Genomic DNA, 17866 nt, shown 5'->3' with positions numbered 1-17866 from the left:
GATTCATAACGAGGCCAAAGTGGGTGGAGTCTCATGAAGTCATCATTCTGACGATAATTATTGGTGAAGGTTTAAAGCGAAAATACGGTACCGGCTATCTTTTTTTTTACAGTAAATAGGTAGGTAGATAGACAATGAATAAAAATTGCTTGACATTGGATATAGCAGTTATCAGATCAAGCTGGTCTACTACGTTTTTGAAAATTACCAACTATTCCATACACTTTGTCAATCTGATTGTGACCTATAAAGTAGACTGTAATTTCTTAGGAAACTTATTTTGGGAGTTAGACAAATAATCGAAGTGTTTTTGTATTTATTAACATATTTTGTTCGTTTGTTCATTATGACAATTCTCAGTGGAGAGGTTTCAGAGTTCATAAAGGTGTACTGCTTTGCTTTTATTTACACTTTCGTGTTATTGTTGGCAGAGGTATAGCCTTCGTTACGTATAACCAATCATCGATCGAGAAAGAGAGAAAAAATGCCGTCATAAGTTACGTAACGAGAGCGTTCAAAACCTTTTCTCTGAGTAAGTTGGCCCGTCTTCAAAAATTGTCACTTTTACTTAATAAAGTACCAAATTTATTCAACCTACGTAATGCAGAATATAGTCAAAATTTATGTGTAGATATAATGTGCATTCTGAATAAGCGTTATATTTATGAAATTCATAGAAAAAAAGTTATTGCGAAAAAACCGTGTTACAGGGGCCCTGAATCTCATAGTAGGTACTATATATAGTGAAACTTGCATGGGTGTATCTTCAACGTTTTACTGTAATTACAAGATTTTACTTAACATAACCTTGAGTTTCTGTTTAAAGTTTTGATCATACACTAATCATAATGTTTCCACAAATAAAGTGTCAGAAATCCTGCTCAATAGTGATAAGATCCCTTTGCTTTATATTTATTCATAATGTAAACATTTTTTCATGTGCCTTTACTGAGGGAAATGAAGAGGAACATTGACAATAAGCAATTCTTTTTATGTTAGAAACATGCAAGCTGTATCAAAACATTATGTTGTTTTATGATTTGTAGAACACTGCCAGATTCTTTTTCTTTCAAAAATCAAATAACTTGTTCTAACTAATATATTCATGATAGCTTGAGAAATTATCATAAGTTATTAGATTATATAATTTCATATTTCTGCACAAATGTAAAATGTACCAGCTTCAATATAATATTTATTATGAATACAGTATTCACTTTGCATTTTTCAAATTGGCTTGATTTTGTAGTTCCATTTAGTAACTAATAAGTTACAGTTACTCAGTTTATTGGCTCAGTTTACTATAGACATTATTTTCTGTGAGGTTTAGAACCTATGAAAACAATATACATCCAGCTATGAGCTCAAATATTTGTTTTCCGTATGCTCCAGCTCTAATTTCAGAAAATACATGAAAAAGGAGTGTGTTATTACTGTTCCTCTGTGATGACAAAGTCTTAGTATCGCCCCTCTAACCAAAAGTGGGTCTTTGTTAGGTTTCAGTAAACACAGGCAAAAATATTCCATAAATGTTGTTCAGAAATAGGATCTCAAAATAACTTCTTATATTTTGTAACACCTAAGAAATATAATTATACATCTTAAACATGTTTGTATTATAAAGAACTCTTGCTGTCAAATGTAAAACTAAAGACTATTGACATCTTATAAAATCAATGAATATTTTCTCCCATAACCAAAAGTTGATTTGATTAGGAATCATATTCTGAAAGTTATTCAAGACATTATCTGGAGTAAGAGTAACTGTCGTGAAATGTCTTTTTAAAATCCTTAAACACGGTAACTGACTTTAATCTGTATTTAAATTCTAAAATTTACTTTGCTCACTTTCACATAAGTACCAAGTTAAATTTTGCAATTATTTTATACATATTGATTGAAATACACTTCATTAACAAATCATATGAACAACATAGGATTGGTGGATAAGAAGTGGGTCTGATTTAAAAGTACATATGATAAGATTATATGCTACAAAGAAAAATGGGGTTTTGTACTGTCAACCAGTCAAATTACTAAAACTTCCTCTAAGGTTATGAAGCGACAACCAATGTTGTTGATAGGAGGAACTTTAAAGTTACAATATTATTATTATTATTATTATTATTATTATTATTATTATTATTATTATTATCATTATTATTATCATTATTGTTATTATTATCATTATTATTATTATTATTATTATTATACCTAGTGTACCAAATTTTTTAAAGTGACATATAATTATTTAGATAGAAAATGAACATACATGCGCACTCACACACAGATTCAAACCCCCCCCCCCCACCCCCTCTCCCTTTTCTTAAGTACAAACTGCTGGTTTGGAAATTTTTGGGAGAGTGTGGTTTCCGAGTGTACATCTCGAGGTATTCCCTCTCACCAGGGTATAACTACTCCTTCTCCCCCCTGAAGTGTGACAGGAAAGAAATATATATATATATATATATATATATATATATATATATATATATATATATATATATATATATATATATATATATATATATATATATATTGTGTTTGTGTATGGTTGTATTAATATAATTGCTCAGATTTAAAACCAAAGTTTTTTAGGGAAGAGATGAGAAGGATCCCATATGCTTATGTATATATATATATATATATATATATATATATATATATATATATATATATATATATATATATATATATATTATATATATATATATATATATATATATGAATAATAGTACCAGGGTTATGATATACATCTTTATTGCTTAGCTTTCGGAAAATCTATTTCCATCATCAGAGCCTAAAATAGGATACAATGTATAAGTTAAAACATAGTATGATGAATATTTCTGTTTTAAATATTCATCATACTATGTTTTAACTTATACATTGTATCCTATTTTAGGCTCTGATGATGGAAATAGATTTTCCAAAAGCTAAGCAATAAAGATGTATATCATAACCCTGGTACTATTATTCATATTGAAACTCCGCTTTCCACGGAATAAATCAATAGCTGATATATATATATATATATATATATATATATATATATATATATATATATATATATATATATATATATATATATATATATATATATATATATAAATATACTGCATATATACAAACATTTCAACTGGGCTCCAAAAGGCACTAGGAGAGTTAGAAGTACCAGAAATACATGGATGAGGACTATGAAGCGTGAAGTAGGAGAGGACAATTGGAAAAGTATTGATTTAAAAGCTCAAGATAGAGATGATTGGCAAAATCTAACTGAGTCCCTTTGCATCAATAGGCATAGGAGGAGATTATGAATATATATATCTTTATATATATATATATATATATATATATATATATATATATATATATATATATATATATATATATATATATATATATACAGTACGGTCCCGAATTATGCATGTTCGAATTGTGCGTGTTCGAATTATGCGATTCCCCATTTATGCGGTCGCTATTTAAAAGAAAAAAAAATCCATGGGGAAATTGTTCAGAGTCTGGGAGGCAAGCACTACAAAATGTATCACATCTATTGTCTTTTTAAGTATATTGGTAGCCCTAAATACAGTGCTTGATGATGAATGTTACAAAATGATATTTACCTTACATCTTATCAACCTAATTTCATAGTAAATAGCCTATTTAAGGAATAATTCCACATCAACAATGAAATCAACTTAACTATGTAAGTCCAGCTGACAAAATGTAAACAGAATTGTGGTTACTTCTCGGTAATCTTTATCTTTCTCTAACCTTTCGATAATTTTAATGGTAGTGTTAATGATGGTATATTAAAGCATTATTTTTGTTCAGTACAGTATATATAAAAGCTTTATTTTTCCCTTCGGTGGTTCAAGGTTTTCACACATAGGCTGGGTTCGTTTATTGTAGTAAATAGCCTAAACTTCGGTAACGTAACAGTCGGCAATATTGTGTCATTTTAAATAGTATAGATTTACTTAACAAAGAATTGTTTTGTTACTATATAGTACCAGGTAAAGTTATAAAAACCTCTCTCTCTCTCTCTCTCTCTCTCTCTCTCTCTCTCTCTCTCTCTCTCTCTCTCTCTAGTGTTATACAATACTTACATACAGATGAAGAAACCAAAATCGGTTTTCTTAAAAAGTGGCAATTAAATATGAAACAAAAAATTTATACCGTGTATACATTCATTTCAGTCGTGGCTTAAAATACGGCGTCCGATTTCGTCAGCAAACCACTATATTTTAGGAAACATCATTTTATGCTAGAAAATTGCTACTCTTTAAATATCTAATTTCGCTTTAAGAAAACATATAGTTTTGTTTTTAAATTTCGGGTGTGTTTTAAAAATTGAGTATTTGCTGACTTAATTTTGTTAAAAGTTTTGGCTGTGATTAGATCGGCTGATGTCTAGCTGGCGTTCTCAAGAATATGCACGTACGAATACAGTAAGAAAGTATTGTTTATACCATTTCTTAACTTATTCAAACCCTCTATAGAGTAAATATTACATAACCACCAATGTGTGATAACCTATCATATTTTTTTTAGTACATTTAAAACTATCATTCTCTCTCTCTCTCTCTCTCTCTCTCTCTCTCTCTCTCTCTCTCTCTCTCTCTCTCTCTCTCTCTCTCTCTCTCTCTCTCTCTCCCTTTCGCTACCTCTCATTTCTTACCCCTCTCTATCTCTCTAACAAATGAAATCTTTGTTGCTTCACAAAGTTCCAGTTATATTAAAAATCAATCATGATTCAATTTTCCTTACTTTCTCCAATCTCGCACCATCTCTCACATCGAACCGTAATGTTCAATGACTTTAAAAACCGACCGAGTACTTTCTTCTTCTTTTACTTATTTTCAGATGGTTCCATAGTTGAGGTGTGTACAAGTTGACTTATAACTTAAGTTAGGAAAAGAATTTTGGATATGGAATGGACAATTATCTTTCGTAACAGTTTAGAATTATCGTAAATTACCATTCTGTCATTAGCGGCAGTTTGCTATTGTTGATTAAATGCAAACAAAAAAAAAAAGAAAAAAATTCCTGCATTGCTACGTATGTAGGAATTTATACGGATACGGTAAGTAATATATTTGTAATAACCTAATATTCACTAAAAGCATTTAATATCATTAGTTATCACTTTAATCATGCGTGTTTAATGCGTTTGTTTGTAAACAAATGGGTTTCATTTTCAGGCGGCGTCTTAAGGAAAAAACATGAAATAAATGGCATTCGTTTATTTCGAAGTTCTAAGAAAAATTAGAACAACAACATTGGTAATAACAAAATCATCACATAATCAATACTTGGTAGGATGGCTGTCGATGCAAAAATAACCTATACACATGTGTAAATGTGTTCGTTTCTTCGTTATGATTAGAGATGAACGTAAACAAAGCAATGGCTGTCGTTTTTTATTGTTCTTTTTTGGCGTGTCTAGGAAACGCATGATATAAAATCGCCTATATTTTGACAATTTCGGATTTTCAATGATACAACAAAAGCTACTCTATACAAAGGTGGTTTTGTTATTCGCCAGTTGTCTTATGCAATAGGAATATATATGTCCGTATTTTAGGTCGTGTTATAACAGGAAATATACGGTGTTTACATCCATCCTGGTTGTAATTTTAACCTTATTCAAGTTATTAGAACTTTAAAGCATATTTAATGATTTTGTTTATTTACAAGAACAATTAAATATTATAAAAAAAGAATACAGGTGTGTACATAGAAAGTATTGGAAATGGGTAGTATACACATTTCAATAGGCAAGTTGCTAGTTGCCATGGCCATAATGGAATTATTTCTGTTAGTTGTTTCGAAATATGTGATTTTCCATTTATGCGGGGTCATTGATCGACCAAATTCTTGCATAATTCGGGACTCTATTATATATATATATATATATATATATATATATATATATATATATATATATATATATATATATATATATATATATATATATATATATATATATATATATATATATATATATATATATATATATATATATATATATATATATATATATATATATATATGCACGCACCAAACTGCTACTGCTGACTTTGTCTTTTGCTGAAGTGTTAGCTCGGAAATTGTATTGGATATGCATTTCTGTCTCTCAAAATCTAATCACTTATAGCAATTTGTGAAGTAATTCGTAAATTTATTCAATAAAATTTACAGTAATGAGAAGGGTTTCTGTATATTGAGCCTAGAACATTTGAAACAATCTTGATTTGCAACATAAGTATCATTCCTGTCTGTTACAGAATTTAACTATTTTTGGACAACCTCAGTTCACATATTTTCATAAAAATTGTATAGAAGACAATAATACTTTTGTTTCTCTACTGTTTGATACTGTTAGAAAAGAAATGAGTGAAATTTTTGGATCTTAACAGCATCTTACATTTATGCAGTATTATGAGTCCCAGTGTTGAGGACCTTTACATTATTAATTACTCATATTGTGGTTTCCAGATAAACCAGATAATATTGTTTACTGTTTTAATTAATAATGGATACATTGAAAATTGGTTAATGATTTTGAATTATCATTTTTTCATTGATAGGTAGATGCGATCATAGAAAGTAGTGATATTTTTCTTATGTAAACAAATATGAAATATTTATAAATTGTATGATTATTAATTCCCAAACATTTCCATATGTGCAGGCTTATAGATGACTGGTTTTCCATTTGTTCCAGATGATGCAACTCTTGTAATTAATGACGCAAATAGTGAAGACTCAGGTAGCTATAAATGTCAGGTTCAAAATGAGTTTGGCATTGCAGACAGCACAACATCCATTACTGTTAAAGGTAAGGGTCACTGGGGACTTGGAATTTTTTTATCGTTAAATTGCTCTATTATCTTTACTTTTATATTTAGATAACCTCTTGATTTAAAATCCTTGTAGCACGGTAATGCCATCTTTACCATGACTAAAAGTCAACAATTTATCATTCATCTCCTCCATTTGAGATTTTTTCCTTAATGCATTTCTTTTTCTTTTTCAGGTGTATACGTTCACCCAGCTTGTACTGATAACCCATACTTTGCTAATTGCGAGTTGATTGTTCGAGCGCTGTATTGTACCAATAAATATTATGCAAGATTTTGTTGCCGCTCCTGTACATTGGCGGGACAATTACCTTCACATGGAACACATCTAGATCACTTACACAGCAAAAAGAAGAAGAAATAAGTAACGCTAAAGCTTTGTGAAAGAATGAGTTAGACTTGGAATATCTGGAAAAAAACACTTCATATATATATATATATATATATATATATATATATATATATATATATATATATATATATATATATATATATATATATATCAATGCTTTCACAAAATCAAAATGGTCATATATTTCCAAAGATAGAAAACTGCCTTTTACAATTTTGTTAAGATTCTATTTTAAAAATTAGAATATTTTTTCATAAATTTATGAAGTTTCTTTTAGAAATATTATTTGCAAGAGAGCATAAGATACAAAACTGAAAATAACTTTTTGGGGGGAAACAAAAAAAATGGTTTTATTCAGATTATCTTGAAACTGTTCAGGTATAAATTGATATTCATAATGTAAAACATCATTTGTGGACTGCTGCCTCGCTGGTAAGGTAAAGAATAGTAAATTTCACTTGAAGAGACCTTGCATATCACATAACATATCATTACTAACTTCATTCGTGCAGTTCAATTTTTTTCTGTTTCCTGAAAAAAATCCAATAACATTAGAATTAAGAGTTTCCTACTTAATTCTGACATGTATGATACTTATTTTAGTTTACCTACAAAAATGAGTAAGTTGACCGGCCTTATGCTAAAGGAAAAGTTAAATGGTGATATAGCTATTTTTTATTTGTACATAGATGCACAGACTTAGATTATCAAGCATTTTTGGCTGAGACAGGCATGTATGTGTAACTACTTTATATTTACATGTAATTTTCACACTTCCTACATTAAGGTTGTAATAATATTCCTATCACACCAAGTCAATCCTTTTGACAAACTCGTGTTCTGTATTTTCCTATTTGATTGTGTTGACAGTAGTAAATTATTTTCGTCGTTTAAGTGCTGTTGTTTAATTTAAGATGTAAGCCATAATTTATGTATGTTAAGACTTCATACTTTTCTGTTTATGTTGATATACAATATCATTTTTCTAAATGTATATCAATAGAAAGTTATTGACTAAAATTAGAATCCTGCTGCCAATTAAAGTATCCCTAAGGATTTTTCATTTATATAGAATAAAATTTATAGACAACATAAACATGTAAATGGTACTGAAAATTTCTTCTCATTTAGCCTCACATTAATGTATATAAAGGAAGATGGTATGGCAAGGTAATAATTACTCTTACATTGAAAGCAATGATTATCTTCATGACACTAGTAATTTATAGTGAAACATCTTGTTGGCTACAATGAATGGAAAATTGACAATATCTCTATATTTGCATTTGTGTTTACCTACATACATCAATAGTCTATATTGAATTATCTGTGTGCATATGAAATGTCTAAACATGCACCCGAGCATTCTAGCTTTTAAACCTAAAATTAGCATATATGAAAGAAAATAATGACAAACACAAAAAAGAAGAAAAATTTAATTGAATGCCTCTTGTATTTCATCAGGCTCTTGTTATCATTGTTAGTGATTCTCAAATCTCTTAGGGTAAATGACAGATCATTTGCATCCACTGCCATATAAAGATTATTGCTAATCTGTAAATGTACCAGATCCAGGTTGTTTAAGGTGCTCAATGTCAATGCTTATGAGATTGTTGCCGTATTTCTCACACCAAGTTGGTGCCACATTTTGGGTGCCAAAGTATGACGATGATTGGTCTAGATCTTTAATTTAAGTGCTCTTTGTAAATAAACTTTAAAAGTATTTTTTCGTATTTATTTTACCAACAAATTTTTAAGTATGTATCCTTTTTCTTCTTTTTCATATAGGCTACTATATCGAATTGTTCAGAAATATTTCTTTTTACATGCAGTACACTGGTTAAACATGAGATTTGTAAGAAAAAGTGTGGCTGTAAATAAAAAAAAGAAGTCAGATTTATAGTAATAAATTTCACTAAACTTCTTCACCTATAATAGGTTTACATAGATGTGATTACTTATTAGAATTAAAAATACAGAAATTGTCATAATGTTATTATGATTATAAATCCACAATGACTAATATATATATATATATATATATATATATATATATATATATATATATATATATATATATATATATATATATATATTATATGTATATATATATATATAATATATATACTATATATATATATATATATATATATATATATATATATATATATATATATATATATATATATATATATATATACTGTATATATATATATATATATATATATATATATATATATATATATATATATATATATATATATATACAGTATATATATATATATATATATATATATATATATATATATATATATATATATATATATATATATATATATATATAGCCTATATATATATATATATATATATATATATATATATATATATATATATATATATGTGTGTGTGTGTGTGTGTGTGTGTGTATGTATGTATGTAGGCCTATGTCTAAATCAAATGTGTGGAAGGAATAAGAAAGCACAATTTAAGATTATGTGCAGATTTATGCATCCAGCTTGCCTCGTTTGTCTGCCAAAAATAAATGTGATAAGTATCAACTTTACTAAAATAATAATGCCATGAAGGTATTGTATATCTTCACGAAATCTTAAATGAGTTATGAACTACTTACCAAAATTATACATACATACATATACCAAGGCACTTACCCCAATTTTGGGGGGTAGCCGACATCAATAAATGAAACAAAAACAAAAAGGGGACCTCTACTCTCTACGTTCCTTCCAGCCTGACAAGGGACTCAACCGAGTTCAGCTGGTAAAATTATAACTTCAAAATGTTCTCTTTTTTTTTTTCTAGGGACCCTCTAAATACATTCACAATCAAAATGTTTATTTCTTCCAAGTGTTCATATCTCCTGATTCAACAAAGTTACTTGGTAAATTCATTGGACCAAATTTTCTTTCATTTTACCATTTGTATTATATATACAAAAAATAAATAAAGTAATGATTGTTTGGGGTTTTCACAACATGTAAACATTCTTTTTTTTTCAATAAAGTTGTTCACTTTCTGCAGTAATGCACAGGGTTTCTGGTTCTGAATTTGACAACCCTTTTGTAACTTAACTTTGAATAATATGGTTTAAGCACATTCCAGGACTGGACTTTTTCTGTAGCAAATATGAGATAAAACGTGCAGATGAGATAGGTTCAGGAAGTTATAAGGAACACAAGTTGCCAAGCATCTGAAGTTTGCTGTAAGTTAAGACAAATCTATCATCATCAATAACGCAATAATGGAAGCCAAAAGAATTACAAAAAGGACCCAACAACCCAAGACACTTTTTTTGGGTAAAATACTATTTCTATTGAAATTTGGTCAAATGGTGCCCAATTCATTACTAAGAAAAAATTAATTAAAATTACCACATTTTGCAAATTGCTGACAACAATTTGTAAAAAACTCTAAAACGGGAAAATACAATATTTTAGGCTGTTAATTACTAACCGATGTGCAGAATTTCAATATATTTCAAGTTTTTGCAATCTGGCAGCCTTGTAAGCAAACAAATCAATAAAAATGGCCAAAAACCCTAAGGGTTATAAGAGGGAAAAATCTTGAATTTTCGGTTAGGCTGGTGCCAACAAGCATGTGAAATTAATTTACTTAATATTACAATTTACTTTCAATATAGAGATATTGCATGCAAAATAACTGGTCACATTTAATTTGAATGCGTTAGAATTTTTACATTGTAAATTAGTGATTCATAAAGTAGTCTGTAAACATTTAAGATAAACGTATACAGTATATGAAAGCATATGAGCAATGTCTCAACCCGTAGACCTACTGTTGGAATAAGCGTCAGTTATATTGAATCAAAATCATAGCATCAAGGATTAAAGAAGTTATGATAATAATGCTGATTTTTTACTTATATATATATATATATATATATATATATATATATATATATATATATATATATATATATATATATATATATATATATATATATATATATATATATATATATATATATATTATTTACCATTAGTAAAATAACACTGATAGAATTATTAATAATAATTTTGAGAATAGATTGTTCTAACAACAAAAACAACATTGAATGGTAATCATTCACCATGTACAGTATTTGTGAAGAGGAAGGGATTCTGGTTTGACATTTTGCTATCAAATTAAATGGCGTGTTGTAATGATAAAAGGAAATAAAAGAGGCTATGAAAGGATGTTCACCAAAGAATTTAAAGAAAGCATAGCCTTATGATATGAGAATACAAGGAAATATTTCTTAAAGTAAATAAAAAGAAAATGGAACAATTGATGGTGGAAGATGAGATTGTTTTATTCAGGTATTCAATTGGAGGTATTACGAATAGAACCACATAGAGCTAATGCAAAAAAAAAAAAAAAAAAAAAAAAAAAAAAAAAACATTAACTAATGGAACTCTTGCAAAGAAAATAAAAAGATGGACTTATAGCCTATAATGAAGACAAAGCCGATTCAAGAACGGAGAAACAGCTGAAGAGAACAATGGTTGGATTCTGGAGTGTCCTTCTCATAAAAGAGCTGTTTACTATAGCTAAAGAGTCTCTTCTACCCTTACCAAGAGGTAGTTAACCCCTTGAGCGAAGAACTGTTTCATACTCTCAGTGTGTCAGGTGTGAGGACAGAGGAGAATATGTGAAGAATAGCCCAGACTATTCGGTGTATGTGTAAGCAAAGGGAAAATGAGCCATAATCAGAGAGAAGGATCCAATGTAGTACTGCCTGGCCAGTCAAAGAACCCAATAACTCTCTATCGATTGTATCTCAATGGGTGGTGCCCTGGCCAACCTACTACGGAGAATATTATTGGAATTATCAAAAACCAAAACACATGATTAGAATAGGTCTTCTAACAAGATAAAGAGTCTCTTCAAACACTAAATTCACATAGCGGAATGTTTATAATCCATAAACTCTTTTTCTGTTTACGTGGCTCAGTGGTCACTATTTGATAAACTGATGTACAATATATGAGTAGTCCTATCTATAGTCGATATTTTCAAGTGAATAGTCCCTTATCGCTAATTTTCACTTAGTTTTGTCTTTCCTGAAAGCAACTTATCATTTGAGTTCTTATAAGCTTTGTGCATGTGTCTGTCAGTGAATGGGGGAATAATACAAAAAGGCAAACAAATCATGATTTACCTATTTAAACGCAACGAAGGATCTCTCTCTCTCTCTCTCTCTCTCTCTCTCTCTCTCTCTCTCTCTCTCTCTCTCTCTCTCTCTCTCTCTCTCTCTGTGTGTGTGTGTGTGTGTGTGTGTGTGTGATTTTTTGCCTGTAATCAACCCTTTAAACAAATAAGCTCTCGAACTAGCTGGTCAGTTAGTTAGTTTGATAAGGAGTCTCATTGTGATACATTATCTCAACATCTACCAAACCTTTGAGTTTTCATAATGCATATCAAGAAGCACTTGAAGAACGGGGAGACAATCTGTGGTGATAAAAAGGCTTATAAGCTAACGCCACTTAGATTATAATAAAACCCAGTGTAAGTATTATATCCTAAAATACGTAGCTTAAGGAGACAACTAGTATAGTTAATAACAACTCTACCTTAGTCTACCCGTTTCAATAGACAAACGTAAAGTAGAAAACATTAAACTACTATAATACACTATGCCTATATGAAAACTAGATAAAAAAAAATCATGATGAAAATTCTCCACAATCTTTAGCCTCAGGCGCTTTGGGTGTTCAGTGTCCGCCATCATTCAGCTTTCGTTTAACGTAATCTGATAAGGGTTAAGATGTAAATATTATCGAGATCGGCATTTCAGTAAAAAACAATTTTTTTTTCCCTTTTCGACGTCAATTAATATATAAAATTTGAAATAAAAATATTCCATTTAAATCTATGGACCAGTCACCGTTGAGATGCCGAGAGAGCTATTGAGTCCTTTGACTGGCCAGACAGTACTACGGCGGAACCCTTCCTCTGGTTACGGCTCAGTTTTCCTTTGCCTACACATACCCCTAACAGTCGTTCAACTACTGCACAGCAATTGTTCGGTGGCTACTTTCCTCGTGGAGTTTAACTATGATAAGTAGCTGATCTAGAATGACACTCCAAAATCAAATAATTGTTCTCTAGTTTTGGGTAGTGTCATAGCCTTTGTGCCATGGACCCATGGTCTTCCACTGTCTTTGGCTAGAGTATTTTATCTTATTTCTCTTCCTCTTTTTTATTTCCATAATTTATATATGGAAGATCTATTTTAATGTTGTCGCTGTTCTTAAAATATATTTCAATTGTTCATTGCTTCTCTTGTAGTTTATCTATTTCCTCTCCTCACTGTTGGAGCCTTTGGATTTAGCTTATATAGCATCCTTCTTTTCCAACTAAGGATATAGCTTAGATAATAATAATAATAATAATAATAATAATAATAATAATAATAATAATAATAATAATAATAATAATAATAATAATAATAATAATAATAATCACATCTCTGTGACATTTTATAAAGAATTTTAAAAAATGCTTCTTTTAGCGTTAATGAACGTGCTAGCTAGAAGACGAATTTTTGTTTCATTCGCACACGAAGTTTGACATACCAAAATAATAATAGCGACAAATCTAAGCAGAATTTAATTTTATAAATTATATGTCTTTATATCCCATACCCTTCGTGCGTACGATGAACCGTTCCCTTAAAAAATGAAAATAGGAAAATATTACCCTACGAAAATTAGTTATCTTCAAAAGTAAGCCACAAAGATACCAAAACGGAAAAGTTATCATCCCCTTTTATTTTTTTACTCCCAATGATGCAATAAACAAATTGGCACAAATAATGTTTTGCCACTGATGTTACTCGCATAGACCGTTACTAAGACTGTCTTTACTGGTATACTTACAGCAAATTTTTCAAATTAATGGTAATTGTCAATATATCATTATCGTAACTGTACATGTAATAAATTGTATTATATTGTAGTGCTGCTCAGTACGTTACCTACGTCAGTTACGTCACACTGACTCGGAGACAGTCTGACAATCGCAAAGTCTCATAACCAGACAAAAGGAGTTGGTATCCCGTGTTTTCCAAGCGAACCCGGATTTTATCTTTTACAACCTTTAAATTAGGTTTGTTTTGATCATAAAGTTTGTTTCGCTAATTTCAAGTACACAAACAATTTACGAATGACCAGGCCTACTATCGGTGTCAAAACGAAGGCTAATGAAACATTTAGGTTAGCTTGACCTGATCTGACATTTTTTATGGAAACATTGATAGATATATTTAGAAGTGTGAATCTAGATCTTTTGGACGGGTGTAAACGTTCTTATTACCGTACTTGTCATCAATTTTATTTAGGGTTAAGTTTATTTTGGTCTGAGATACTTAAAGAACCTAAGTAGCTGTATGTATGATAGCGGCCACCCGTATTTATGATGACCACTTGCTAAGAATACGTCAATATAAGAGGGGTTGCAGACTATTGGGTAAGGACACGGCTTGTAGGTTAGGTTGGGTGGGTAAGTTTAGGTTAGTTGGTGTCCATTTTCTATACATGTGGAAGTAACTGGCTGGTGATATTCAAAGGCCCAAATAGAAGATAATTTTATGATTTACGAAATGTTCTACTATTACCTTGCCAGGAGTAAACGAGGTTGAGAAGAAAACACAAGATAAAGACCGACTAGGTGTAAGCTAAGATTACGACAGTCTACAGCTCCTACGTAAGGTGGGCAACCCTAAGTTCATGTGTTTGTTTACCTTCTGAAATTTTACACCTGTTTTGTCCACGAAATGCAAAATTTTACTAAAAGTAATCAAAATTTGTCAGACTCGTATATCAAACTGTAGATGTCTACTCTCTCCTCCAGTCAACATCAGAATCTCCTGTTCCCTTACCCTAACCAAGCCTTTCATAGGATAATATGTCCCTTTTATGAACCACTTACTTCAATTGATTTGACATACCCTATCCTACCCAATAATACCATACCTCACCCTACCTTGCTTTAACCTTACCTAACTATTAAAGATATATGATGTACCCAACCTGCTACAAACTACTGTACCCCTGAACTACAGTCATCACAACGAAAAATGACCGAGAGGGGAGTGCACTTGGTTTGAAATGGATTCCACCACAGGTCTCTCTCTCTCTCTCTCTCTCTCTCTCTCTCTCTCTCTCTCTCTCTCTCTCTCTCTCTTCTCTTTTGTGCCTACGCTGATATTATATGTTTAGGTTAGGATGGAAACTTTTATACATAAACACATTTTGAATTTGACCTCGGTGGTGGTGTGGAAAAAAAGTTAGAGTAATTTCAGAAACATTTTTAAGAAATACAACAATTAAAATAGGAAGAGGAGAGTGAGAGAAAGAAACAGAGACAGAGTGTAAGGAGGTGGAATGGGGTTGAAGTTGTCGGGGAATCCATTTAAAACCTGGTGCCCTTCCATATCAGTTGTTTTTTGCTACATTAAGTGTAGTTAAGTACGTCCTTTTTGCACTGATTATACGTTGTATCTTTCACTAGTAAAGGTTATGCATAACTTCTCAATTGTAGTTAATAAACTACTGGTACAGTATAGGAAGAACCTGTGACCAGTTATTCTTCAGCCTCACATTAACTGACACTAATGGTCATTTCAACCATTGAGTTCTACATAGTACTGTATATAATTTTATATCCTATTTGCACCTATCAAAAGATTGTACTGTACAGTATGAAATAAAAGTTGCTTAGCATACAGTATCCCAAAATGTCAGAACTGTGTTTATTATTAAAGCAAAATTATTAATTTCGGATTTTTCACGAGAATTTCGTGAAGTTCGTAAATTTTATAAGACTGGCAAAATTTTACGGGAAGAACAGTTGCCGCAACCAAATGGTGGCTGTAGCATAGGATGTATGGTAAATTATAATATAGCTGTGTTAGCGAATGGGGAATTCGCAGGATGTTTTATACCCCCTCGGTGATTAAGGACATGGCGATCCAAGTTAGGTTAGGTAGAATTACCGTAGGCTAGGACATATCCCCCTCAATTCCTCACAACCCTATCGTAAGAGCAAACAATCAGCATTGACATAGTAAATGAGATTTAAAGACCTGTTTATATGCCGCTAACAGCACCTTGAGCAGAAGGGTACTTTAGTATTTTTCTATTTACTTATTTTGTCTGTAAGAAAAAGTAGTCTAATCTTAGTTTAAGTAATTAACCCTTTTATCCCCAGGCTATTTGGAAATTTCCAACCCTTAATCCCCAAGGGGTTATTTTTTTCCCAGCACATTTTGCAGTATATATTTTTTTAAATTGCTCCAACAGCCTTAATTTTTGACATAGAGAGGTCAGGTTGGTCTCATTCTCTTGGAAAATGCCTGAAGTTTCTCAAAGAATTATCAAAAATATGAAAAAAAAAATTTTATAGCATTTTTTTGCAAGGACGTACCGGTACATCCATGGGGGTAAAGGGATGGCTTTTGTGAAAAGTACCAGTACGTCCTTTGAGGGTAAAAGGGTTAAGGGGACAATTTAGGGTTATAGCATTGATAATAATAATGATACTGTATTATAGTCATACCTCATCCTACATCATTAATTTGTTCCAAGATATCCTACTAATGGCAATTTTTTTTATGTAGGTCTGATTTTCATCTTATAAAGTGACATATGTTCCCCATACAGATAGTGAACATGAAAAAGCACTTATAACGTGCTATCTTTTTACATATACCAGTTACTTACTATACATAATAAGCTTCCATGTGAAGCACATTACTGTAAAGTACAGCACTTAATTATTATGGTTTATGTAGAAACTGACGTAAGGCTGGATTTTACTTATGTATTCAACACTTGAAGGTGAGTGACTTATATTGAACCATCATAAAGCGGGGTATTACTTTATGTTAGGGGAGAAAGTGATATTTTTATTTATTTCTATATGAATACAAAACCTTGTCTTTTAATAAATGGGTGGAATAGGTTGAAACTTTAGCGAGGTACAGTACTGTAGTATAACTACTGACAGGTAATGTTGAAGTTCTGCCCACCTGCCAGTCTCTGAGATACAGTACTCAATTTTTAATTTGGATAGCTATACACACTTACTCCTGCTTTTTAAAATTTAATCTTTTTACTTTCTTATTCAAGTTAAATAGAAAAGTGTGCAGATAGGCTGCTATGTTTGAGTAATCCTGGTTAAAGTTAGGATATCAGTTGTTTTTTTGGACAAGTCACAAATGTGTGAGAGGTTTATGTGCAAACCTGCTGTTAATCTCATCATCCTTTATTATCTTTCAGAGGGAACGGGACTTTTCAGTCGTCCTTTCGGCAGCTTGAACCCAAAGAAGTGGTTCTTCTTTGGGCATTGCTGGTATTCCATCAGAGGGAGAAAGTTTCTCCTCTCTGCCAGGAATAATAAGGGTGGCCCTATGGTGCTTTCCTTGACTCCTGTTTCTCCGTTCGATGCGCTTAAGGGTGTGGTACCTGTTGATGTTATCTCTGTTGCTTTGAAGAGTCTCCTGCGTCCCTTCCTCCGTGCTTGCATTGTTGTTAGCATGCGAGTTCTCAATGCCAAGAAGGCTGGGAAGAATAAAATGGGTGCATTACTCCACCTCCTTTTCTAGTTTGTTCCGTAACTGGAA

At 30.9% G+C, this 17866-nt stretch overlaps 2 protein-coding genes across 13 annotated transcripts in view; both read left to right on the top strand.

The window, feature by feature from the left end:
- The window catches only part of Ppn (Papilin), a 359463-nt gene extending 350519 nt beyond the window's left edge, over positions 1-8944 (top strand). For all 9 annotated transcript variants that reach the window (XM_068378579.1, XM_068378577.1, XM_068378581.1 and 6 more), the window contains 2 exons: positions 6734-6847; positions 7046-8944. In XM_068378579.1, coding sequence (XP_068234680.1) covers positions 6734-6847; positions 7046-7233 — 302 coding nt within the window. In that variant the 3' untranslated portion in view covers positions 7234-8944. The remainder of the gene's footprint in view (positions 1-6733; positions 6848-7045) is intronic.
- A 3694-nt stretch (positions 8945-12638) lies between these two features.
- Positions 12639-17866, top strand: part of LOC137645707 (sphingomyelin phosphodiesterase 5-like) — a 184096-nt gene continuing 178868 nt past the window's right edge. Inside the window, exons 1-2 of one of the 4 annotated variants that reach the window (XM_068378571.1) lie at positions 14239-14349; positions 14866-14951. Coding sequence is in view for 1 of the 4 variants with exons in the window: in XM_068378569.1 (XP_068234670.1) it covers positions 14139-14141 (3 nt within the window). In the remaining 3 variants the exon portion in view is untranslated. Of the gene's footprint in view, positions 12748-14080; positions 14142-14216; positions 14350-14865; positions 14952-17866 lie in introns of those variants that run through there. The other 3 variants (XM_068378572.1, XM_068378569.1, XM_068378570.1) reach the window with 3 other exon arrangements.

This window comes from Palaemon carinicauda, chromosome 8, assembly GCF_036898095.1.
Source record: "Palaemon carinicauda isolate YSFRI2023 chromosome 8, ASM3689809v2, whole genome shotgun sequence".
Taxonomy (NCBI): Eukaryota; Metazoa; Arthropoda; class Malacostraca; order Decapoda; family Palaemonidae; genus Palaemon; species Palaemon carinicauda.
Note: the sequence above shows the minus strand (reverse complement) of the source record. Positions and strands in the feature narration are given on the sequence as shown.